This window comes from Pholcus phalangioides, unplaced genomic scaffold, assembly GCF_987345545.1.
Source record: "Pholcus phalangioides strain wild (caught in Gottingen) unplaced genomic scaffold, Ppha-v1.0 ptg000008l_1, whole genome shotgun sequence".
Lineage (NCBI taxonomy): Eukaryota > Metazoa > Arthropoda > Arachnida > Araneae > Pholcidae > Pholcus > Pholcus phalangioides.
The window spans coordinates 64,196,353-64,223,723 of record NW_028301601.1 but is presented as its reverse complement, the minus strand read 5'-3'; the positions used below and the strand labels follow the sequence as shown (position 1 = coordinate 64,223,723).

The 27,371-nt window shown below is 38.0% G+C and overlaps 1 protein-coding gene and 1 non-coding gene across 3 annotated transcripts in view; one reads left to right on the top strand and one right to left on the bottom strand.

The window, feature by feature from the left end:
• Positions 1-27,371, top strand: part of LOC149084760 (ninein-like protein) — a 223,328-nt gene that overhangs the window by 151,932 nt on the left and 44,025 nt on the right. For both annotated transcript variants that reach the window (XM_089235189.1, XM_089235191.1), the window contains exon 8: positions 25,630-25,769. In XM_089235189.1, coding sequence (XP_089091315.1) covers positions 25,630-25,769 — 140 coding nt within the window. The remainder of the gene's footprint in view (positions 1-25,629; positions 25,770-27,371) is intronic.
• TRNAS-GGA (transfer RNA serine (anticodon GGA)) lies at positions 11,181-11,254 on the bottom strand. The gene has a single exon. It is a non-coding gene; the product is annotated as a tRNA-Ser (tRNA).

Below are 27,371 nucleotides of genomic sequence, written 5' to 3'. Positions count from 1 at the left end.
TCGGTCATCCACATTTATATACTACACGGATGGATCAAAGTCGGAAAAAGGGACTGGAGCAGCATACGTTAAGACTAAAGGTAAACAAGTAATAGCCCGATGGTCGGTCAAGCTAAAGGATGATAACTCAGTGTTTCAGACAGCTTTTCGCCATCTACAACGCAGTCTTAGATGCTTCTTTACATCGAAAAGCTGCCCTAATTAGATCTGACAGTCGCTCCAGCATACTGGCGGTCTCTAATCCTCAGTCTAGTCATGAAATGGCTAGGACAATAAAAAAGCTTCTCTGCAATCACACCAGAATAAGCCTCTCTTAGGTAAAAGCACATATAGGCCAATGGGGTAATGAATTGACGGATAACACGGCGAAGGAAGCTACCGAAGGCGGAATCATTACAGGTGATCTGCTGCTTCCCGCATCACACACCAAAGCAATCCTATGGAAGGATCTAATGAATAAATGGCAACAGGGGTGGGATGACAACACAGAGCCCGGTTGATCAACTCATAGCATCCTGCGACATGTAATGCCTCGGAACCATAAATGGTCACGTGAGATGATTATGTTCGAAACGGGCCATGGTCCATTTCCGGCTAACCTTCATAGGTTCAAATCAATCCCCAGTGATAAATGATTATGTTTGGCCATAGGCACGCCTCTTCACTACGCAACTCTATGCCCCAAGACAACGGCTTTCCACTTCAGAGAGCCAGCTGAACATCTGCGAATACCTTGGCTTGAGTGCATCCTGAAGCGGGAAGATTCGAAAAGTAAAATACGTAAACTGGTCCGCTTTCTAGAGCAGCACCCTGAGGATATCAGAACTACAGTCCCGGAGCCAGAACCAGATAGAGAGCCACCACTAGCAGATCCACTAGACTACGACGTCAACTACACCCAGACAGCGATCTCGTGCATCTGTTTAGAGAAGAGGAAGAAGAAGAGGAGCCTGAGTAGTCGAGAATAGTTTGATCTACGCTGGCTTATCGAAAAGATGGATACAGACAGCAATTACTGACGAATGTCTTTGGACCAAATCAAACTACACGGTGCAGCGATTAGATCAACCCAGCAGCAGATTGACAGCCTTCATTGATGTGATAGTTACTGATCCAATGAAAATCCCTGAAGAGAAGCAGATCAAATTTTATCAAGAACTGTTCCCGATTATGACGATCATTATGTGATTTATAACCTGTGATTTACAATTGTGATTTATTTACATGAATAACCATTTTTCGATTACAAATTTTATACTTGTTTACCTGGGGCGAGGTGCGTAATGGCACCTGCCCATGTATGTAATATATCTTTCTCAAGATCAATAAATATGGTTAGGTTTCCCCGGAGGCATCCGAGTCCCCAGGGACAATGTGCTTATATCACTGAGTGTGACAGAGCCTGGGTGTCTCTCGGTTCCTATCACTATCACTTCTTGTTTTTAAATTTAATCATTTTAAATTCTGTGAGAAGCTAATTTTTCTTCTCGGAAACCCTTATTATATTCTGGTTTTTTTTTTTTTTTTGCTATAGCAGGATGAATAAGACTTTGGTATTCAAGCAGCAAAAATTCTCGCTGTCTGGGCTTTTAGTATGCATGGTGCACAATTTGAAAAAAGTATAATAATTTTTATTCGTCATTTCAGTAAGGGGTCATTCAAGTATTACGTCAGCATCGAGGGGGGAGAGGGGGTTTCGAAATTTCTGACTTTTGATGACAAGGGGGAGTGGGCGGTTTGAAGGTTGCTTACGTCATCAACCACCCCTTTTTGAAGATATGAAATATTCGAAGCTGCTGACGAAATTTTGCTGACGGGGGGAGGGGGGTGGTCAGTGTTTTGCTGACGAGGGGGGTGAGGGGGTCAAAATTGGCTGAAAATCTGCTTACGTAATACTTGAATGGCCCCCTAATACAAATACAAAGCCACAATAGGCAAAATGCTCAACGAGGTGACTGAGAAAAAACTGCCCATAGCAGATATGGATGTCATATACTTCAAAAATACAGTAGTCCAATTAAAAATAAAATTATAAAAACTATATATACAAACGAAAAAATATTATACAATGCTTATAGAAATTATTTATGTTTGTCTTATTCCAATTATGGACAGCTTCTCGATTTACCCCAACATGTTTATCATATTTCTTTTTGAACGTGTCAATTGTGCTAGCATTTACTAATCCTCCGGGGTAAACTATTCCATTTATTAACATCCCTATTAGAGAAAAATTCCCTGCGACACCACAATGCCGCATGCTTCAGCAGTGACACAAAATACTTGAGAAAAAATGTAAATGGACTTATGAAGGGAATTTGTTTAGAATTATCCGTTCTAAAACCATTTTTCGCAAAACTGTTGGCATTTCACAGAAAAGTTACTCCTTATATAGCAGATATAGTTCGGCATTGATTCTGCTCTATTTTCAAAATTTCTGCTCCAAAATGAATGAGGGCACTTGCATCCCTGGTACAGTCATTTTCAGGACACCTTCCGCATTCGAATGGATCGAATTGACTGTAACTTATACAACGTTTTTTTTCATCGGCCAACGTAGTCTTTTGACAAATCTGAAAAGAAAACTCCCATACCTTCTCCAATTCACTTGTTTTTTTTTCCCGGTATTTGGTACCGGTACTTCTTGATATCGTTCATAAATTCTGGAACTTCGAGAAGCGTTTTAGTTATTGAGACAGGAACACTGGTATTTGAAAAAAGGATAAAGTTAATATATTAAACTTCTGTCTCGTTCTATAACTTTCAACTTCCATTCGCTTGATCCTAATGCTATCCATATATTTTCGTCCTTAAACGAACAGAATAAAGTCCAGCCTCGTTCCTAAAAGAAACGAGGAGGAATGTTCAGATTAGAATAATTTGTGGTGCTTTACCAAGAGGAAAGTGTTCCCCCTTACCCCCCCCCCCCTCCCTAGGATACTTAAGCAGCGTCACGAGTTACTTAGGTCCTAGCTAGGAAATTTATCACCGTAGATCTGGGACTCACGATTGGTCCTCGGAGACGAATTTTCTTCTGCTGCCAGGTTCCTCCTGCAGATTACATACGAGAAACACTCGAAAGACCCTAGTCCGGCTTATTCAATATAATATTCTCAAAAGAAACTTTCCTCGCTGGGCAGGAAGGTTTTATTGCTTATATCGTAGCTCTTGTTGTTTTCGGGAAGGCCACTCATTTAGTAATCATAAATTAGAGATTTTTCGTGTGCGAGATGGACGATTTCAGAAATATTCATTCGCTCGATTTTATACAAGGGCGCATAAGAAAATCCCTTTAACCTGAAATAAGTTGCGAAAAAAGAGAGCTACAGTTACGCAACTTGAATATTATTATTCTTGCTACATCCGGTCAGATTCAAGATGCAACAAACGTCATCGCCCGTAGTGGCAAATCTTATAAGTTAGTCGTTTAAAATATAAAATGAAGGAAAATAGAGCAAAATATTTCCAGTTACAAAGGTGTAGGGCATCGTTGAAAAAGTGATCACTTTTCATGACCACGTGTACGCGAATAAAAAAATTGTACGAGGATGATGTTATTCTCCGCTATCCATACAACGGTTTTTAACAGCTGGCTGATGTGAAGATATATTTCGGAAAGAGAAAATTTAACTGCCCTTGCGGAGAATCGAACTCACGTTCTTTCACTTTCCGGGTGAACGCACTAGACTACAGAGGCAACGAATATCTCAATCTTTCTTTGGAGCTTGTGTGCACTGGACGGGATGCGTAATTACAATCCCTACTTTCTTAGTAACACAGGAAGAATTTGCACGCCGGAGATTGGTTACTTCGAGCAAAAAAAGCTAGCAAGACGTGACGAGAGGCGGAGTTTTGATCGAAACTGAATTTCAAAGTTCATTAACGAAAAATGAAAACATTTTTTATTGAATCAGTAAATGTGTGTGTGGGAGACACACACATTTACTGATTTACATCGTTTTTTTACAACCCATTTTTTTGTTTATTCTGCAACCGCTGTTTCACATTTTCCGACTCCAACGAGTGTTACGCACGATCATGTGTGTTTATTACAATTATTGAATGGTTATTTGTTTTGTATTGTATCAATGTATGTACATATCATATTTCAGTAAAATCGGTACTGTAGTTCTAGAGATAATCGACCAAGTCTACAAATTCTCTTAATTTCTTACACCAGTGTATAACCATTACCTCAACGGTGGTTGTCAGATTTAAGCACGATTAAATTTATCTGTTGTTAAACGTCGCCAGCAAAAATTTCATCATGAGTGACGTAATGGTTCATCACTCATTTCGGCCAATCACAATGCGCTAAATTTCTACAATGTAGCTAGAAATGTAGGGATTGTTTATAAGCGTATGGGACCGTACATGGACGGTCAGACCTAACTCAGGCCAAAGCTCACAAATGCTGGCAATGCCACCAGATGGTGACTTATCTGAGGATGATGTCACTCTCCGCTATCCATACAAAGATTTTTAACAGCTGGCTGATGCGAAGATATATTTTGGAAAGAGAGAAAATTCAACTGCCCCTGCGGGGAATCGAACCCACGTCCTTCCTCTTTCCGGGTGAACGCCTTAGACTACAAAGGCAATGAATATCTCAATCTTTCCTTGGAGCTCGTGTGCACTAAACAGGACCGTTCATGGACGGTCAGGCCTAACTCAGGCCAAAGCTCACAATTGCTGACAATGCCACCAGATGATGACTTATCCGAGGATGATGTCACTCTCCGCTGTCTATACAAAGGTTTTACCAGCTGACTGATGTGAATATATATGTTCGGTCCCGTTCAATGCACACGAGCTCCAATGAAAGATTGAGATATTCGTTGCCTCTGTAGTCTAGTGGTCTAGCGCGTTCACCCGGAAAGTGAAAGGACGTGGGTTCGATTCCCAGCAGGGGCAGTTGAATTTTCTCTCTTTCCAAAATATATCTTCGCATCAGCCAGCTGTTGAAAACCTTAGTAAGAATTGTAGTCTGTATACCAATGAGTGAGCACGGTAAAGTACTTTTAATTACGTGAACATTTCAATCGTAGTCAGAGGCAAACACTCGAAATTAACCCGTTTTTAATGCAATTTGATTTCATCATGTTGGCGTATATATAGATTATTGTATAAATAGCACATTTTTTTATTATTATGACAACATGACAAATAAGTACAAAAAAACAAAAACTGTAACACGGAACAAAAATACATACATAAAAATAAACATAAAATTAGGAACATTCATTCTGTGACCCTAAGGGACTAGGGTGTCCTTCCAGCAGGTCTATAAGAATAGTCTATTATCTGTTAGTCAAGTGGCAATTGTCGTTACATTTTTCAAAAATTTGTTAACTTATGGTTAGGGTTTTATGTATTTTACTTTTTTTTTAATGTAAGATAAACACAATTCTTTACTTAATAGCAAGTTATGTATACACATTTACATTTCAATCTTATGTTAAGTGTGATCAATATATAAGTCAGTATATAATTTTTCAAATTTAACTCATGCAAGAATATATGAAGTAAAACAAAAAGCATTGTGCAATGTGCATAGTTTTTCTCATGTCTATTCCTTTTAACTTCAAAACGTTGGCACAAAATGAAGCACAGCTATTCACGACATTTTACTGGCCTTACAAGCAATATTTCAAACTAATATATACAAATGTTTTATCGTTTTAATTTTTTTTTTTATATCGGTAGTTTTAAATAGCGTGCCTCCTATTTTTTTTAGTTTTTTTTTTAGTTTGATGAGCAGGTTCGGCTATATCAGTAATCTTTTGTATCTCGAATACAGCCCGAAACAGTTTTGAACAAATTCTAATGTCAAAGAAACAGATATTTTCTGGATATTATGCCGAGGTGAACCCGGAAAGAATATTCACTTGGTCTTCGCTGGGACTCGAACCAGGCCATCTTGCAAACCGGGAAAGTAGTCTAACATCTACACCACTGGAGACACGACCCTGCCTTCCTTATTTCACGCACTGTGGCGTGAGGGATAATTTGATTCTTAAAAATCAATTTGAGCACTCCTGATTTAGAAAATATAGTCTCCCACATCCGGGAAACCGGGCCCGTATTCTGGGATATTTGGGGGCTCTCACTCAGCATTTTTCACCGGCTCTTCTATAGTAAACTAATTGTGTAAACGAAACAAATGGAATTCACCCCAGGCTAGAAGCCTGTCAGCTCTACTTTCCTCTATGGGGGGAGGGCGTGTTCAGAAGACATATTAACCAAAACAAAATATTCCTAATGCTATTTTTAAATGGCTTTCTTCATGGTTCTATGCGAAAAGACAATAACAAATCATAAAATCTAAAGAATGCAAAACTTCAAGTTTGTAAAGAACGATGTACTACCGCTTCCCTCACTACGGTGATTTTTTTTCAGTGGAGTAAGCTTTCATTTTTTTACGCAACTTTCTCAGTCGCGCAGGAGAAAAAAAAATCGAACTTGTTTAGCATTTGTGCTCAAAGGCTTCCTTTTTTCTTACCTACCTACACCCACACACGTTCATCTCGTAGTCAACACAGTCGGTGGTCATATGTCAATAGTATGACTATGAATATACCTCGCAAATATATTGTGTGTGTGTTACGAAAGCATTTGGAATGTCATCATCCGGAAACAACATCAAAAACTTGGTGTTCTGTTTGAGAACACGGTGTGTTTGTGAATGAATAAATGAATGAATCTTATTGAAGCCATCTCTATTATGACCATGTGTTTATAATGTTCAAATTATGAGAGAGTGGGGGAATGTCTTTTTTTTTTCAGAAATGTTGCTTTCATGGAATGTGTTATATTTGTTCTTTCAGCTCGTTTTTTTACCTCTCCGAGTCGTCTCTTTTGTCGTCCCCGAGGTTTATTCGGGAAGAGCGTGAATGGTTTCTTGATAATTTTATGATATTCATTTTCTAACCACAAAGAAAAAATTCAACATATTTTTAATTAATAATTTATTAGAATCTGAACTTGATCGACTATTTTTATGTTTTTTGCCATGGTTTTTCGATTTCAGAACTTTCTTTTTATTGGTTTGACACGGTCCAGGTCCTACTGGTAATCGGTTTTCTTTTCCACCGCATGCCGATTTCGGACCTATCGCCATAGAGCATACTGCCGTTTAAATTCGGAATTGTTTCCGCCTAGCGGAAGTACCTCTAGATCGTAGAACTCTGTATAAAAATGTTTTTACTCTTTTCAAATACAAGACCACAACAGGCAAAATGCCGAACGAGGTGGCTGAGAAAAAGATGTCCATAACAAGTATGGATATCATATACTTTAAAAAAATACAGCAACCCAATTAAAAATGCAATCAAAAAAATTATAACAATATATATACATGACAAAATACACTGCTCAAAACAAATGGGGGAGCAAGCAAAAAAGTGAAGAAAACCGTGCGAGACAGCCACGTATTGGCATACAATGGATAGTACACGCGTATCAATGCGCAATACAGAAAAAACACGTTAAACAATTTGGAATTAAGCTTTAATTCTTTGAAAATATGAAAAAAACATGAAAAGATGATTTAGGGCAACAATTTGGTTACATGTAAACGATAAAAAAAAGTACTGTTTAGACATGATGCATGAGTTTTAATAGGGCGTGTGGTCTCCTCGAACAGCTAAGACTGCTGCACACCTGTTTGCCATGGATGCGATGAGGTTATCGATCAGACTTTGGGGAATACTGTTCCACTCCTCAAGAAGTGCAATCTGCAAGTCTCGGACAGTAACAGGCGGCCTTGGTCGCGCAGCAATGCGTCGTCCGGATTCAGGTCAGGAGAGTACGCTGGCCATTCCATACGCTGTATTGTTTCAGCTTCATCCATTCTTAGAATAAGACAACCATAAGTATTCTTTATGGGCGTTGTATAATATTTTATCATGTGTATATATTGTTTATAATTTGTGTTAATTGCATTTTTAATTGGGTTGCTGTATTTTTAAAATATATGACATCCATATTTTTATGGGCATCTTTTTATCAGCCACCTCGTTGGGCATTTTGCCTGTTGTGGCTGTATTTGTATTTGTATAATATCTTGATGTATTAGTAACAAATGGATTAGTCCCTTCACAGGAAAAAATTGCTAGACAAATAGACATAACACAAACATGTATTGATCGTTTTTTATAGATATAAACAAAACTGTGCTCATGAATTTACCGTTCTTAAAACCCAAATTACATACTATCCTGTATTGAAATACATAGACTTTCCGCGGAGGAACGGCAACTGTAGCATGAAAATCACCGGTGGTAGATAGGCTAAAAGTGAGGACAACCAATAAGTACAGAGAAGCAGCATAATATAAAGCATTTTATTGTGTTTCACAAATTTTCCACATGACCCTGTGGAGGACTAATCAGGCTGGGATCTCAGCCGAAGAAACGGTGTGACGAATGAAACGAACATTAATGCTCTGGTGCACGGCAAAGTCCTTTTTACTTTTTCCTTGCCTAGCTCCGGGGATTTTCGTGCTACAGGTGCCATTCCAACGCTATTTAGTGTTTTTCAGTATGGAGATCGCATTCCAATACAAAAAAATTTGGTGTTGCCATTTGATATTTTCGAAATTTTCTCACTGTAACTGTAACTGATAGAGTGACACTGTTGTTTTCCATATCATTCATTCTTGAGCGCATACATCAAAATACCTTATGCCAAAATTTCATTCAGTTTCTGTGAATGGTATGATAGTTAGGGGCCCATATGTCGGGATAGTTTTTTTATAATTACCCCGTATATAAAAATCATAAATTATGAAAAATTTGAAACTTTTATCTCGAAACTGAATCTCAAGAATGTCATTGAAAATGATGATGCTCAAAATAAATACAGCCGATTTATGTATATTTCAATGTTGAATTCAAATTTATGGACCAGGACAGTAAAACAAAAGCCTAAAAAAGATAAAAACTGGATAAATGAAGATATATTGAAAAGAATAAATTATAAAGACTATAATATTAAAAAAAGTATAGAATTATACTTTTACTCTATAATAAAAGATTTACTGAATTACTCTATAGTAGCATAGAATTACTCCATAATAAAAACTATAATATAATAAAGAAAAACTCTATAATATCAAAAATACAAAAAGAATCCTCAAATAGTCTCGTACAAATTGGAATACAAGGAATATGAAACAAATTTGAAAAATATGTAAAAAAATTAAACAAGAGTATGTTAAAAACAATTTCAAAGAAATTGGAAAAGATAAACGCATGCAGTGGAAATAAATAAGTGAAAATATTTTAAACAAAAATATTGGACATGACGTATTTTCAAACTTTCAAGATCCAATGGATTTGGCCATTAAATTCAATAATGGCTTTATTGTGAGGAATTTAAATACTAATGAACAAAATAATTTTTTCACCCATTGTTTGGAAGAAAATAATACTACTAACAATTCGATCAATTCCATGTTTTATACTGATGTAAATCAAGAACAATTAAAACATGTTAAACAGTGGTTATGATGAATTGACCCCTAAAATTATTAAAGTAATTGCGAAATACCACTTAAATACAATAAAAAATTTAATCGATCATTCTGTATTGAATGGAATATTCTACCATGATTTGAAATACTCTCTAGTGCACCCTATATATAAAGCAGGGGATAGTAATGATTTGACAAATTACAGACCAATATCAGTTCCTCCAGTCTTCTCAAAAATAATTGAAAAATGTATAAAAAGCCAGCTACTTGATTTCCTAAATAGGCAAAAAATTTTCTCAACTAACCAATATGGATTTCAAAAAAATTAAAATACAGAAATGGCGATAGTAGATCAGACTAACTATTTAAACAATGGATTCAACAATAATAAATGTTTCATAACTCTGTTCGTAGATTTGAAAACAGCATTCGATTTTGTGGATTTGGACATTTTAACAAATAAACTATTTGAAATAGGAGTGAGAGGAAACATACTTGAATGTTTTAAGTCATACTATTGCAATAGGAAACAAACAATTGTTATTCAAAAAGGAGTTAGTACTTTTCAAGAAGTGAAAAAGGGGTACCTCAGGGTTCAGTTCTGGGTCTGATATTATTTTTAATATGTATAAATGATTTATGTGACTTGAGATTGAATGGAAAAATTATAACCTTTGCCAATGATACAGTGCTTTATGTAGAAGATGATCTAACAAACACATTAATATCTGGTTAATTAAACATAAATTAAAACTTTACTCTCAAAAAACAAAATTTATTTATATGAAGACAAGAAACATATAAATTGTAACACCAACATACATCTAAAAATACATAACCATTGTCAGTTCCTGTAGAACAATGTCATTGCTTTAGAAATAGATATTGTTCGGGAGTGCTACAATTACTTGGGTATCACAATACAGAATGATCTTAAATGGAACACGCACTGTGATATTTTAATAAAAAAGATTAGAAAATATGCAGTGATAATTTACAAAATGAAAAACTTAATTGGTGAACATTTTTTAAAAGATTTATTCTATGCATGGATGTATTCAATTGTCAATTATGCAATCAGTGCTTGGGGAGGAGCATATTACGAAAATATTCGGAAAATAGATAATATATATAACAGAATAAGATCTCAAATATTAATCGATAGTTTCAAAATACAATGCCATACTCTAACTTTGAGGCAAAACTTTTTGTAAAGAGTTATCAAATTTTCACAATTAAATGAAAATTACTTAATGAAAAATCAAAAAGAGCTAGAAATAGATATAATCGAGTTTATCAAGTGCCAAAACCAAATAAAACATTATATAAAAAGAGCTTTTCCTTCATTTCCCGTAAGATTAAACATTTTTCACACTGAAAATCAATTTAATAATAATAAAAACATAAATTATGTGATTTTTGACTTCCTAAGACGCATGTATTGATGCATTGATTGTAGAAACCATTTAGATGGAAATTTTGAAAGAGTATATAAAAACAATATTGAACTGAGTAAAAGTAAAGAGTATAATAATAAAAAAGAGAAATGATGTATGATAATTATATTAAGCTTCATGATAAGCAACTTAGATATATACATAAACGAAAATACATTTGAACACATATATGATAAATGTAAAAATGCTAAGGTTTTTTAACAACTGGCTGTTGCGAAGATACATTTTGGAAAGAGAGAAAATTCAACTGCCCCTGCGGGGAATCGAACCCACGTCCTTTCACTTTCCGGGTGAACGCCCTAGACCACTAGACTACAGAGGCACCGAATCTCTCAATCTTTGTATAAGTCGCCATCTGGTGCCAGCGTCAGCAGTTGTGAGCTTGGCCTGAGTCTCTTTCCAAAATATATCTTCGCAACAGCCAGTTGTTAAAAAAATTTCGTATGGTAGCGGAGAGTGACGTCATCCTTGTATAAGTCGCCATCTGGTGGTAGCGTCAGCAGTTGTGAGCGTGGCCTGAGTCTGGTCCGGCCGTCCATGTACGGTCCCTTTCAGTGTATACGAGCTCCAAGTAAAGATTGAGAGATTCGGTGCCTCTGTAGTCTAGTACGTTCACACGGAAAGTGAAAGGAAGTGGTTCGATTCCCCGCAGGGGCAGTTGAATTTTCTCTCTTTCCAAAATATATCTTCAAAACACCCAGTTGTTAAAAAACCTTCGTATCCTTGCGGAGAGTGACGTCATCCTTGTAAACTGAAGAGGGAAAAAAACTTGTACAGGCATGCGTATGCAAATAAAGAGATATGGAACCAATCAGAGTACGGCGCTGCGGTAGGCAACGCCTATATAACACAACAAGTGTCTGGCATAGTTGTTAGATCGGTTACTGCTGCTACAATGGCAGGTTATCGAGATTTAAGTGAGTTTGAATGTGGTGTTATAGTCGGTGCACGAGAGATGGGACATAGCATCTCCGAGGTAGCGATGAAATTCAGATTTTCACGTACGACCATTTCACGAGTGTACCGTGAATATCGGGAATCCGGTAAAAAAATTAAATCTACGACATCGCTGCGGCCGGAACATCGTCGATATTGGCTTTCGGAGCCGAAGGCCCACTCGTGTACCCTTGATGACTGCACGACACAAAGCTTTACGCCTCACCTGGGCCCGTCAACACCGACATTGGACTGTTGAGGACTGGAAACACATTTGCAATTGCTTCGAGCTGATGGACGTGTACGGGTATGGAGACAACCTCATGAATCTATGGACCCTACATGTCAACAGGGGACTGTTCAAGCTGGTGGATGCTCTGTGATGGTATGGGGCGTGTGCAGTTGGCGTGATATGGGACCCCTGATACGTCTAGATACGACTCTGACAGGTACGTAAGCATCCCGTCTGATCACCTGCACCCATTCGTGTCCATTGTGCATTCCGACGGACTTGGACAATTTCAGCAGGACAATGCGACACCCCACATGTCCAGAATTGCTACAAAGTGGCTCCAGGAACACTCTTCTGACTTTAGACACTTCCGCTGGCCACCAATATCCCCAGACATGAACATTATTGAACATATCTGGGATGCCTTGCAACGTGCTGTTCAGAAGAGATCTCCACCCCCTCTTACTCCTACGGATTTATGGACAGCCCTGCAGGATTCATGGTGTCAATTACCTCCAGCACTACTTCAGACATTAGTCGAGTCCATGCCACGTCGTGTTGCGGCACTTCTGCGGGCTCGCGGGGGCCCTTTCAGTGTATAATAATGCTGTTGCAAAAAATATATACATTATATAGCTTATTCTTTTAGGCCTGCTGGAAGGACTTTTCAGTCCCTTGAGGCTACAAAGTGTTTGTTTGTAATATGTGTGCATGTATTTTTTGTGTATTATATGTTTGTATTTGTGTAACACATGTCTATATAAATTTGTGTATTACATGTCTGAATTTGTATATTACATGTTTGTATTCGTGTAACACGTCTGAATTTGTGTCTCATTCTTCGACGTATCGTTGATATCTTCCTACCAGCCTGGTCGAGCGTCTTGGCTCCCCAGCGATGGTGCTGCACCCCTCTTTATCTAGGTCTGGTCCGACCATCTTAGTTTCGTCTGGGTTGTCAGGAATCTGACAAGCCTGACCAGTTTTCTTGCCGGTTTCGGTCTTTTTAATACATTGTTGTTTAGATATTGTTTTTTTAATCCATGTTGCTTCCGTGGCTTCTGAGGGAGCTCTGAAGTGGAATTCTTGGGTATGCTGACAAGATGTGGCGTAGTGAAATTTTGTTCCACGTTCACCACAGCTACAGCAATCGTTGGGAATGGATTTGTACCTTCTAAGGTTAGCAGAGAACGGGCCATGTCCAGCTCTCTGCACCGCTTACTGTTCGTGGTTTTAACTCGATGGTGGATCTTATGCTTGGAACTTCCTGAAACCTCCGGGTCATCCCAGGCTATTTGCCAATTCATCATCAAGTCACCCGATAGCCTCGCTTTGGCAGCGGATGCCGGCAAGCGGATATCGTTTGTGATGTTCCCATTCTTAGTGGCCTCCTTTGAGCAGCGGTCGGCCTCCTCATTGCCCCACAAACCATGTTTTTATTTTCCGGATAGTCTGGTGTTTTGTTTGTGTTCCGGTTGGCCATGATTCCGGAAGGATTGTCCTTTGTTATGTGAGCATGTTCTTTCGTCTTGCTTCTTCCTTCGCCGCTTCTAGGATGGCAAGTAACTCTGCTTGCAACTCTGAGTTTCCAGCTTGGAGCTTTGACTTCCATGTATCTATGACCTCTTCGTTCTGTGTCCTTACATAGGCTGCCCCTTTTGCACCTTCAAGCTTGGGGCCGTCGGTGTAGTAGATAGTGAGTGCTGCGGTCTTCTCTGGCGGAGTGGGCTGTATTTGTTGTTGTCGTAGATACCTGGAGGGGTGTCTTGTCCAGCCTGTGACCTTTTCTTCGTATCTCTTTAGTTTGAGAACTTCATCTTGGACTGTTGAGGATTTTCGGAGTTGTAAGAGCCTGGTTTTTCCTCGCTTCGTACTCTACTTTCAAGCTGAGTGGGGGGTTTGCCCAGAATCACCTGTTGAGTATTTGTTGGTGTGGTGATATAGGCACCGGTGATGTAGAGGAGGTGGCTTCTTTAAATCTAGTCGAGTTTGTCCTTTAGCGCCATTTTACCTCGGCCGTACCAAACTGATGCTCCGTAAGCTATGATTCGTTCTACCACGGTTATGTATAATATTTTCTCCGAAGGTCTTGAGATAGTCCCCATTTGTGCTGGCTATCTTCCTGAAGTTTTGGAGAGCTTCGCCCATCTTGTCTTTCTTCTCCTTTATGTGAGCCTCCTAATTCAGGTTCTTGTCAATATAAATTCCTAAATACTAATAATATACAGAACCTTTGCTCGTTTTATGGGGGGTCCATTCTATTTTGATGGTCGGTGATCTCTTCGAGGCGATCCAAAGAACATGGTTTTCTGATGCGATAGTGTTAGCTGAAATCTCTGTAGCCAAGTATTCAGCTGGACTAGGGCTTTCTCGGTGATTGAAGGACCCGATGCGATTATGATAAAATCATCTGCATGTGCTTGGACCATCAAACCGATAGATACCCAGACTACATCGCCATATGGCAATATCGGCTCATTGTCCTCACGGACTGAATACCTTTAGCAATTTTTGCACCCCCCTCTTCAGAAGAAGAAAAAACATTGAACCCCCCCCCCCCCCGCGGCGAGAAAATTTTGCGTAAGCTTATGGTCACTTCACTCATTACGTTTATTCTCACTGCAATTCGGCCCACCTGGTAGCAGACCTCCTATTACTCAACGAATAGGTGGGCAGTCCTGACGCGACCCCATTGTATTTGTGAACAACATGTATATAATTTCAATGAAGAGTATACTTGAACGCAAGCGTGTTATCGTTTGCCGAGACGACACAAAATGATAAATTGGCCGCAACGCTCGTAATTATAATAAAGCGGGACTTTGCGCCGCAATGAACTCGATTTTCCTTTTAATCCAATCTGCCATCGTTAAAAGAGACGTATATTCGCTGTGCCATCTTATGGAATTCTCTTCGTTTATGACAAAGAATTGGAGTGGGGGGGGGGGTTCCCTCCATAATTAGATTTATTACTTTTGCGGCCATTTCATTCAAATAGTGTTTGGTGATGTTGATGTGCCGTCCTCCACCTCTGGAAAATATCCTCCCGGGGGGAAGAAGAGTTCTACCTCTCGCGATGTTCAACATCATCGTCATCGACTTTTAGTCGTCGTTGTATCGCCTTCTCTGTTCGAGACTTCTTGAAACAATTAGGTTTTTAGTTTAATTATGCGAACGATGGAAGCGTGGAAAAGGTTCTACCAAATTAAAACGTCTTCGTAACAACCCGGATTTTCTTAATTAGGGAAAGACTCGTGAGGATATGGGCGGTACTAACGTCGCTGGGCACCTTAGGCTTTATAATAAACGCTTCAAATGTCGTCACCGAGAAGAAAAGACATCGTCGAGAGGTTATAGATTTTATTTCGAGCATTAATGAGAATTTTCAGTAATTTTAATCGTCGGTTATCCGTGTTGGTGATTATCAATATCCAGAGAGAGATTCGGTTTTTCCAAAAATCTTCATGTAGTATATATTGGGTCTTCTCTCCTTCGATTGTAGCCTCGAAATGAAACTCTAATTTGTGATTCGTAGGCTTTAACACGTAAGAAGGTGTGTGTTTTGGCTTAATTTTCGGAAATTAACTCTGACACGAATTCCCGCATCAATGACTAGCAAAGCGTCGAGTTTTAATGAACGAAAACGTGAAGATGATACCATGAAATTCTTCGGGGCTGTTATGCCGTAGTTGAGATGGCTTTTATAACACGTTTTGTCTGATCCACTACTGTGGCGGTCATTATCAGTGCGTAAGTGACGGCGGGCAGGGAAAGATACGATGCGATTCCCGTAAGTTACTGTGGAAGACAAGCTTGCGTTTCGGTCGAATTTATGCTGCTAGCGGGACGTGTTGGTGTGACGGTGGTGAATCCTGATAGGTTAGGCTTAAATGCCTTTAATTTGTATGAAGTCTTCAAACCTAGTTCCAAATTCGGATTGGTAGTTTCATCACTTAAATGGTTGGGCTCCTAATGGACGTGAGGTTTCCAAACCCGAGTCTGGATGTGAATAGGGTACTTTAGTTTTATTAACAAGTTATTAAACTTCTCATTTGTATGAGATGGTTTTCGAACCTTGATTGGATTCGGATTCTTATGCAATAGTTCCGTTACTTGGGTGGTTGAGCTTCTAATTTACATCAGGAGGTTTCAAATCCAGGTTTGAATGCGAATGGGGATAGAAGAGTGTTAATTCAAGTGGTTGTTTTGTTCCTTAGACACTACTACTTAACCGTACATGTCCCTCCTACACGAAGGGTGACGAGATGCCCCGGTTTTTTAATATATTTCGCCCTGTCTTCCATATTTTGAAGTAAAGATGGTAAATGCTTGAATTATCACGTTATGTAAGTATCATATTGAAGGTTTACCTGCTCTCGGTAGAGAGGCTTTTTCAAATGTTCCTTAGATAGTTAGGATTCTAATTTTCATGAGGAGATCCTTAAACCTTGGTCTAGGCTCGTATAGGGCAGTTTTACAGTCGCCTGGATTTTCTGGAAATACCAATAAACAGAGTGTAAAGATGAGTTCTTATATATACACCCTTATCTTTCTTACCACTGGTTATTGAAACATATTTTCAATTAGAAAAAGTATCCAAACGACGTGCCTACTTTAGATACACCACTCATTTCACTAGAGGGGAGCATGGGCGAAAAAAATAATGATTTTTTATGAGCACAAATTTAGTTTTGAAAAATTCTACACTTTTGATTTTGTTTTCTCGATCACGTTGTTAAACAACAAATTTTTAAAGACTAATAAAAGTTTTTGAAAACATCTGTTTTTCCTCTATTCTTTTCTTTTTCAAAAATTTAATATCCATTTTTATATTGCTCAGCTGAAGTTCATCGAGACTGTGTACCACTTAATACCGATGATGCTTTTCAACCCATAGATCATTCTTCCTCCAACTTTTTATTCCATCACCCCTTCAATATTGTTTTCCTTCTTTTTTTATCGCCCCCTCCCCTCATTACTCAAGCTAACCCATAAGATCCTATATTAATCCCAAGGCTTCTACCGCCCTTCGCGAACCCTTCCATCAGGGGCGATGTTGCCCACTTTGGGAGATACTGCTATATATCAAAGCGCAACATTCAAAATCTGAACCTTTTTGTCGTCATTAATAGTATGGAAAGTATCGGAAAGTTCAGATTGTGATACGCTAATGAAAGTATATTTCCTTGATATCATAAGAGATATTTTTAGAAACAGTTTCATAACGGATGATCATAAACTGTTTTCATAAATCAAGCTTTGAACATGGTCAAGAAATTCTGCAGTGATGTTGATTCCAGAGCTGTGGAATAATGTAGCAGCTAAGATGAATTACAGTCGATCCCGGTTATAACGTTCCCACTTATAACGTTTTCCCGCTTAGTTCGATGTATTTTCGGGGTCTCAATTCTAAGTAGTTCTTATTAAGATTTCCCGTTTAAACCGTTTTCCCGCTTACAACGTTTTTTCATGATGGTTTTATGGAAAACGTTATAAGTGGTATCCACTTTATTATAATTATAAATTATTTAAATTTGGGAAGCAGTTTCGTAACTGATGATAGAATTTTAATAATTGATAATTATTATCCTATGTGAATTTTGATGATTAAGTTGCAATTTTTAGTCATTTTACAGATCCAGGACAGATTAATTATTAATTCGAATTTCGGATAATTTGAACTTTATTCCTGTAACCTTGGACTTCGAATTTATCAAGTTCGTCTGTAATTCATATTGTTTTCTCTTTTAGCCGCCAGCACCTACACGTTATGTGTCTGCCGCAGTAGTGGACGTGACATTTGCCTGAAATAAAAATTCCATTCATCATCAGCCAATCCAATGCGTTAGAAGTTTCACCCAGACAAATATTTACTAGGTGCGCGTAGGCTACGGTTTAGTTATTCGTAGCTGTAATAGTATCTGTAGTGCGTGTCACAAAGTTGACTTATCTTCATTTGCTGTCTGAAGACAGTCTTGCGAATTAAGAGGTAGATTGATTGTGCATGTAGAGCTTTTATCTTACGCTTTCTCCACTATGCTGATTAGCAATTTTCTTTTGTTCTTAAAATCTCATTTCCGACGAAAAGAGTCAAAGAAATTCCGGTTTTTTCGATGTTCGTGACTGGAAACAATTCATCTGGTCGTTTCTTCCAAAAACATACAAGTTATCGGCACAGTCAGAAGAAAACACGTATGAAAGTTCGAACGCCGATAACCTCTCTCCTGTTATTTCTTCCCTATTTGATTCGGCCTCAATTGGTTTCCTTTTCTGGTTCTTCAACCGTTCTTTGTGTAAAACGAAAAGAGCAACCAGCAGCCTCCGGGTGAAATGGTCCCTAGAGAAGTTCCATTTTCCTCTACCTTCTTGTCAGATTTATTCGAGGCCATAATTTTTTTTTAATCATTGTGATCTGTGCGGGAGAAAAAATAAAGAGGGTGGATAAGCCTTTGATTGGGAAAGGGGGCTATGGATCTGAAACGGGCAGAAGCGTTCGCTGGTCTGGCGTAAGTGGTATATATAGAAAGAGAGTATCTCTCGTGAACTGCTGACGTTATCGTTTTGTGAAAAAGTGGGAAGTAGTTTGAAAACGGGGGGGGGGGGGCAGAGGCGAAAAACCTATTTTGGAAAATCGGGCCATGGATTTTTTTTCTTTATTCTGAGTTTCGGGCAAAGAAAAAGTGTTGCGAAAGGGTAGCTCGGGGCATACAGGATGAAGGAATCTTGGCGGGTGCTTATCATCCATGAACTGGCAGGAGGATTGAAAGATGTAATATTTTAGGCAGATTTCTTTCTTCCACACCTTTTTCCTTCGCCAACCACTTTTCACTTCTTGACGTCCCAATCCATCCTTAAAAGATGAAAGAAAAATTCTGGTTGGATGATTCGAAGAAGAAATAAAGTGTTCATGACCGTTGATATGTGAAATATCATGTGGTGGGTCTTTTCCATAGGTCTTTTTTTGCCCACCTATTGCTGATTCGTTCGTGAAAAGAAGTTGCAAACTGTGCCGAACAAGATTTTTTTTCTCCCACTGTTGGGGAAAATTTCACACTTCTTTTACACCTCATATGTGTGTGTTTAAGTTGTGCTGAGTGTAGTTTAAGTCATTAAATCAGTGGTAAGTTGAGAGGATTTGAAAAAATAATAATAAATTTCTAAGACATGAATCATGGGAGAAAAATTTTGCTGCGATAACTCGTGATTTGTGTATGTGTGTTAGATATGCATTTGTTTCCTTATGAGCGATGTGGATGTGTGGCACGGTGTTCAGTTTGATCTTCATCCGACTTCTAATAGTCTTCATTGCATGATTAGAATTTACGATAGAAAGCCCGTGAAATATCCTGGCCTCAGAGTCCGTCAAATTCCCTAGTTTTAGGACTCGGGGTGCGGGGCCGTGACGGTTATTACGAGTCTTCTGAATCGATTTTTTTTCTCACTGACTATGTTTGAAGCATCTACAATTGGAGGGGGGGGGGGGGTGTAGTTCATTTCTAAAATAATTTTTGATACTTCCACTTCATTAATTGAAGCCGTTTGGAATTTGAAAATTGATCTTCCTTGAGAATATCTTTAGCTACTGGAATTGAAATCTATTTTCTATAAAATCAATTGCATGAACATTTCAATGGTGCAAACAAAATTTCTTGTTAATGAGGTTTTCGTTTGTATTATGGCATAGTCATCGTTTGATCATTTTTTATGTTCCCGGAGTATGCTCTGTCACCACGTTGTATTAGATCTTGAAGATCAGCAACGTCGTTGTATTAGTAGCTGTTATCATCTTAGAACGAGATATACTGATAACAACATTGTCACAATCATATGATAATTGTGCTGCGATTTGTTGTTCTGGTTAACAGCTGAGATTTATATTTTTATAATCTCAGTATATTTAAAATACTGTGGTCATGTACTGTCACCGGCTAATGGCCCAACACCGATTCATAGTTTCACCTAGGACCGCCCATCCGTTGTCAAGTTCTCACACTGACAATGCATGGGACGGTCGACCAAGCATGTCGTTTCCGAAATGCATGTTTGAAGGTGCCACGCCATCATGATTTGTTTTTAACAAAGTGTATTTAATCGAATTTTTTACACGCTGTTCACGCTAAAATAATACAATAGACTCTGGATTATCCGACCTAATGTGGTGGAAGGGTGGGCCGGAAGGCCAGAGTTCTATAGATGCTCGCTTCCTATATCCACCCACACTATCAATAACACCATTTTTATACCAGAAAATCCGCTTCTATTCATATTTTCTGACCTCTAAGTATAGGCGAATACATTTAATAAATGTTTGTTATGCACTGACCCATACGTTTTAAAATTTTTTTACAGAATTAATGGTCCAAGAACAAAAAAATTGACTTATTTTAGGTTTTAGGATAAATTCTTTTATGCCTATCTTGATTGTTGGAAACAAAACCATGTACACTGTGTACAGTATGAACACATACCTCACGCTTTCAAAATAAACACAACATTAACGTACACCGGAAGTTTAATTCTTACAAGAATTATTTAAACTTATTTCACTCTTCATTGATAAATGATAACGCGAATTCCAAATAGTTGGCCTAATTAAGATGAAAGAGTCAAAACCCGCAGTTTTTATTTTTTTTTAACGTCCTTGGTGTAAATGACTGAGGACTTCTCCCTTTAAAGCCAGGTTTTCCTAGGAGTAGGTTTCTACAGCACGTGCAGCGTGAATACGCTGATTGGTAAAAAAATATGAATTTCGGGTTTTAACCAATTAGTATTTTCACGCTGTGCAAGGTGCAGAAATTCTACTCATAGGAAATTCGGCTTTATTTATTTATACAATAGTGTTGGCCCTGGGGCCCATACAAGAGGATGCCATTGAAAATGACAAAAATATTGTTTGATATTGGACAAAAAACTAGTGGGGGATTCGACAATAGAGCTTAGGAGTTTCTTCCATTCACCAATTGTATGAGGAAAGAAGCTGTATTTAAAGCAGCCAAAGTGGAAGCAAAAATTGGTTTTATTTTAAGGGTCGAGTTTTCTGGAGATGTAGGATAGTTTGGCTAAGATACCAGAGGTACCTATTGAATTGACCATGGAAAATTTTGTATAACTGTTAATCGAGAGATGAGACGAAGAGTAAGGAGGCTTTAGCCCTCTTTCACGACGCAACGTCCTTCCATTTACGCTCTAACTCGCGCAGAAACGGATCCTGTTTTGAGGTTTGTCTAGCACAGCGTGGGAGATTTCAATGCTTACTTTTGCCACACTCCAAAACCGGTTTTTGTGCAGCTTGGAATCACAAAGAATTATTATGTATTAATTTTTTTAACTTGGCCGGATAGTATGGAGACCGGATAGTCGATAGTCTACGGCAGGGCTTCCACTCGTTCTACTTTTCCTACTTTTTGGTAAAATGTCCTACTTTTGGCCTACTTTCTAGTTTTTGGCCTACTTTCTAGTTTTTGGCCTACTTTCTAGTTTTTGTCCTACCTTTCCTACTTTTTTACGTAATCCTATCAACAAAATTCGTCTAATTCATTTTAATTGAGGAGGAAATCATCGATATAATGCCGAATAATACAGATGTACTAGATTGAAATTGATGATTCTGTCAAAGCAAAAATTGTATCGTTTTTCAGGTTCTTTAGGGAGTGTATATGGACCTTTAGTTTATTAATTTTTCTTTTGCTTAGTTTGAGGGTTCAACAAGTAGAGTAGTGATTAAACACTTTTGCCTGGTTGAAAATAATTTTGTATTTACTACTTCATGATCTTGGACAGTAACTAACATTCATCATTCAAAATTATGGTGCACATTTCCTGTATAGGTCAAACAACAGTCTTCATAATATAGGAGTTGGGTACATAGGCCTATTCTCGGTTTTGTGACTCCGATGATACCCAATATCATTCCATAGTCTTCTGTATTTTTAGGGCATGCAGAGGCATAAACAATATTTATAATGCTCAGAAAAGAGCTAAAAATGAAAGTGCTTCATTTGTCAAAAACGATTACACTGGCATTGATCACTAAAATTTAAACAAATACAGGGATGGACAACGCAGTAAAACCATCTGGTCCACCTTGAGTTATTTATATCAGACCTTGTAATTTACACATTTTGCACTGTGCTTTTGGAAGTGGTCTCGAAAGAGCGTCATTCTAAAAAACTTACATGTCTTTATAATTTGCTGTGTGCAATATTGTGAGGAGAGACAGAAAAGAATTAGCTGTGGTTGCTAGTACCCTATTTTGACCAAAAATTGTTTTTGTTACCGGGCCATTACTGTCATTTTGCTTTGGCTCGAGTCTTATAGGATGCTGAAATAATGTTATGAAAACAAAATCTAATTTCGAAATGTTTTTAAAAAAAATAATTTTTTACGGATTTTTTTAAAATTTTGCTATGATTATGTTGTCTGGGGGGGGGGGGAAGGGTTACCCTCCCCCATCCTACTTTTTATAATTTTTTGAGTTTAAGCCCTGGTCTACGGTACTCTCGGAAAGTACCAGCCGACTCAACATCATTGTCTCCAAGCGCACCCTTTATTATATTAAAATTTTGAAATTGCCGGCTTCACTTGCTCTTTAAATTGTTTTGGCCGACACTTTATTTTTTCATGACCACTTGAATCAAAATTTTCATTCTTTTCATGACCACTTGGCTCACTATTACTAAATCGTACACGCATCTCGAATCTGAAAAACGACTTATGAATTGGTTCATTATCGGGTATGTGCGGAAATGTGTTGTGGAACTAACCTGAAATTTTACAGCACAATTAAAAACACTTTCCTGATATTAATGTGGAGATGAACTTTAGAAAGAGAAGTATATTGTCTCCGCCGTGAATCTAACCCTGTATTATAACACGCACAGTAGGGTGATGCGCTACTGTGCGTGAATTGAGAGAGTGAATAAAATTTTTCCGACACGGCCACGCCCTCCAGGGCAATGTGCTTAAATCGTGCAAGCGGCAGAGCCTGGCCCTGTTCGGTAAGTAAGTGTGATGCGCTGAGTATATTGTGGGAATATAGGTAGCTCGGGTATATTGGTTAATGCCCTTGCCTAGATTGAAAACGACCAGGGATCGATTTCCGGAGGAGTCTAAATACTTTTATTTCCAAAGTTCACCTCAACCTTAATATTCAAAAAGTGTCTTTCTTTGAGGTGATGTTATGCTAACTGCTGAAGAAAAAGTAACATCTATCTCTAACGTGAAGTTTGTTTCTAAAAAATTCCTGCTCAAAAAGTGCTGCCATCTTACTTCCGAATTGGGAAGCAAAGAATTCGACAATTTATTTTTGCCTGTTCATTTTATTCGTGAGTTTTAAACAGTTTGGACTTTATTAGTCTCTGTAAATTGTTCTACGTAAAGAGAATTGTTCAAATGGAAGATAGGCTAGCATTCTCGCGCCCTGGAAACTTCGCTCACTGCTTATAATGGCTAACCTAATTTGGTAATTTCGCTCACTAATTTCGTTCGTCGCATGATCACTCTATCTAAAAAAAAAATAAATAAATAAATCTACCTCTTTCATACTTCTCATGACCGCATGGTCCACTACTGTCATTTTTCTCATAATGATCCCTTGGCTCACCACTTTTTTTATTCACTTGGTGTTCCTTCCTCAACCTGAATGTTTTAGTCTGTCGTTTGCATTCTACTGATTTGGTCCATTATTTTCATTCTCCTTATCATGGCCTTGCAATTTTCATTTCTATCCCGATATAATTCAGCCTAACAGTTTCAGTAGCATCCATAGCTTTCAAATTTGTTCTGTATGACTTTTCTTTCTTTTTCTTTCAAACCGAAGCATAACTCAGGTCTATCACCATTTATGGCCGATTTACTACCTAGTGAGTTGTGCCGGAGGTGTAACTGTGTGTGTACCTAACACTCTGAGTGCATATGTAGTATTATGTTTGATTTTTCAGTGCTGCCATCTATATTTCAGAAGTAAAGTGGGTGATGTTATGATTGAATTACATTTGTACTGTTTGTTGCTCTCTGTGGCGAGACTTTTTAAAGGGGAGAGTGGCTCGCATTCGCACCTTGAAGTTGGGAACCACAGAAAACCAACTTCAGCCAACCACCACTATGGCGGCAGTGGGGTTCGAACCCGGGTCCTCGCGATGCAAGTCCGCCACAATGACCAGTCGACCACCATAGTTCTGTATGACTTCGGTCAAGTCGAGTATATTTCATGGCTTAACCTAACACCTTTTTTTTTGACGTGAATAAGTCATTTAAATCATCTTTCAAACCAAGCCAGGTACATCTTCGAAAAATTGGTGTGACGGAACTATACGCTCATATTTTAAGAAGTGTATTCTACAAGTAAACGTTTTTGGTGTCTATGGATAGATCTCATTAAAAAATATTCAATATCACCCATTCATTGTTGATAGGTGTCTGCTTCAATTACTGGGTGCTGAAAACTTAGAGTAACGAAATTTTTTAAACACTCGTATCTCGAAAAATGTAACAACACGTGAGCGTTTTTTGGTGTCTACGGGTATACCTTGCCGATACAAATCAAACGATACCTATTTGGCCTGGTTCACTGAGGATCGCTACGATAAGCGATACGACATCGACACGGATTGATTAAAAAAAGCCTGGAGAATTCAGGTTTTTAACCAATCCGTGTTGATGTCGCGGTCGTATCACTTCAGTGTGCACCGCGCTATATTTCAAGAAGTAAAAAATGAAAATAGATTCCATTGGTATCAGAAAATATACTATCTTGTTGAGAAAAACATAACGGTAGCGCTTACTAGTGTTTTTATACGGCTCCTAATTAGCGCACCAGCAGTGCCTTCTTAACGCATGGGCTCAACCGGACACTGCCCGGGGGCCTCAAGAGTAGAAGGGCCTTAGAAAAACCAATTGGCCCATGAAGCTCTTAAGACAGCCCTGCGTACCAGGCATACGGTACTTTTCCACAATTGAACAGTTTTGCGCTGTCTCAAAAAGTAGGAAACACATATAGACGCCGATGGTATCAGAAAACAGATCCGACTAAAAAATTTTAACAATATCTTAGCAGAGTTCAAATGCCTTTTACTTTGAGTAACAGGCGCACGGTACAAAAAGTGTTCTGCTCTTTATCTCAAAAATTACGTACAATATAGAAATTAATCCCATGGAGACAAATCCCACAATTCTCCATTTATATTAAATAATCTTAGCAGACTAAACGAATTGTATTACGTTGTAAAGAGGTTTAAAAGACCTATTCACTTTGAAAATTGCTGTCATGTCGTGAACACAGCCTCCAGCCATTTCTTTTTATGGCAACTTTGTTCCCAAACTAGGTGGTCCACTACCCAGCGATTATCAGGTGAGGACAGTCCAGTTCTGACAACCATTTGTGAACATTCTATATAGTTACACAGGGCATACCTTTATCGCTGTGAATGTTTGTTAGACTGAAGTTGTGCTATTTCTCTAACGAGTACTGAATAATATGTATGTATTTTCGAAGGAGAGTCGACATTGATTATGTTCAATTTGTTTTCCAGGACTTGGGCTTGAATTTGAATGACAAAGTCAACCTGAGTGATCTGACATCGATTCTTGAAGAAGAGCTAATCAGCTCATTGGGCACATCTGTAGGACAACTTGCATATTTGACCAATCAAAACGAGATCAATTATTTAAGGTTTGCATTCGTCCACTTGCATATATTTCTTGCAATGTACTGAGTGGAGATGTAAAATTCTCGAGAATAATCTTAAGGACTACTATTATGAATCCAGAAGAACTGATAATATTCATTAATCTATTATAAATTAATGGAGAATATTCTTATCGAAAATAATAGTTATTCTCCAGTTATTTATAATACTCCTTCGAGAGAGTATTCTCCAGTTGATTATAACAGTAGTCCTTCCAGACAATATTCTCAAGAATATTTCTAATAACATGCATTATAATAAATAATGTCTATAAATAACTTCAGAGAATATTCTCATAGAGGAAAATATTGGAGTACATTCTCTTGAAGGACGATCATAAATAACTTGAAAATAATAATTATTTTCTATAAGAATATTCTCCAGTAATTTATAACAGTAGTCTTTCCAGAGAATATTCTCTGACCTCATCAAGAAGACAGGAAACATTGAAGTTTTTAGCCCACTATATTAAATTTTAAAAGCAAGAAAATTAAACCACTATGCGGAATTGCACATCTTGCAAAGAAATATGAGTGATACAAAATTTGAGTGTATGTTCATGCTTCTTAGAATAAAGGTAATTATAAGAATAGCTTCCTTTGTCCATCCACTTTGGTTGTACGCTTTGCTTTGAACTAATTCCTGAAAATTTGTCTAATTTTGAAATAATTTTTTAAGGTTTTAATTTGAAGTCTTCTAAAATATTCATGACCAAACTTTTAAAACCTCTTATCATGACCAAGATAATATTCTAGGAATATTCTTGAACTAAAGCTGTTATTATGAGGTGATTATGTCAAAAATTGTTTTGTTTTAAATGTTTCATGCAATGAAAACTGAGTTATATTTCATAATATAAATAAAAGTAGTAATTATTTTTTCATTATTTAAAAGAAAAATGAATATTGATTCTTCTTCAATTTTTACATCCAGGAGAATATTCTCACTTCATATCTCTAGTACTGAGTATCATTTGTATTTTATAAGTCCCAACAGGGCTGCAACTAGGCAGGTGCACCCGCACAGGGCCCACTTGGAAGGGGGCCTAAATTCAAATTCTTGCACAGGGCACAGGAATGGCTAGCTATGGCTCTGAGTCCCCACTTGTGATATTGTGCTGATGAATATGCAAAAATTGATTGTGATTGGGTAGGCCTACAAGTAATATAATTAGCTATACTAACATGAGTATAATAATAAAAAATATACAGCGGAATCCTGTTTATATGATGCAACATTCAAGTTTTGCCCTAATTCATCTGTGTACATTGTAATGTTAAAGTAAACTGAAGAGCCAAAAAAACTTGTCAGGCATGCGTATGCAAATAAAGAGGTATGGAACCAATCAGAGTACGGCGCTGCGGTCGGCAACGCCTATATAACACAACAAGTGTCTGGCATCGTTTTTAGATCGGTTACTGCTGCTACAATGGCAGGTTATCGAGATTTAAGTGAGTTTGAATGTGGTGTTATAGTCGGCGCACGAGAGATGGGACATAGCATCTTCGAGGTAGCGATGAAATTCGGATTTTCACGTACGACCATTTCACGAGTGTACCGTGAATATCGGGAATCCGGTAAAAAAT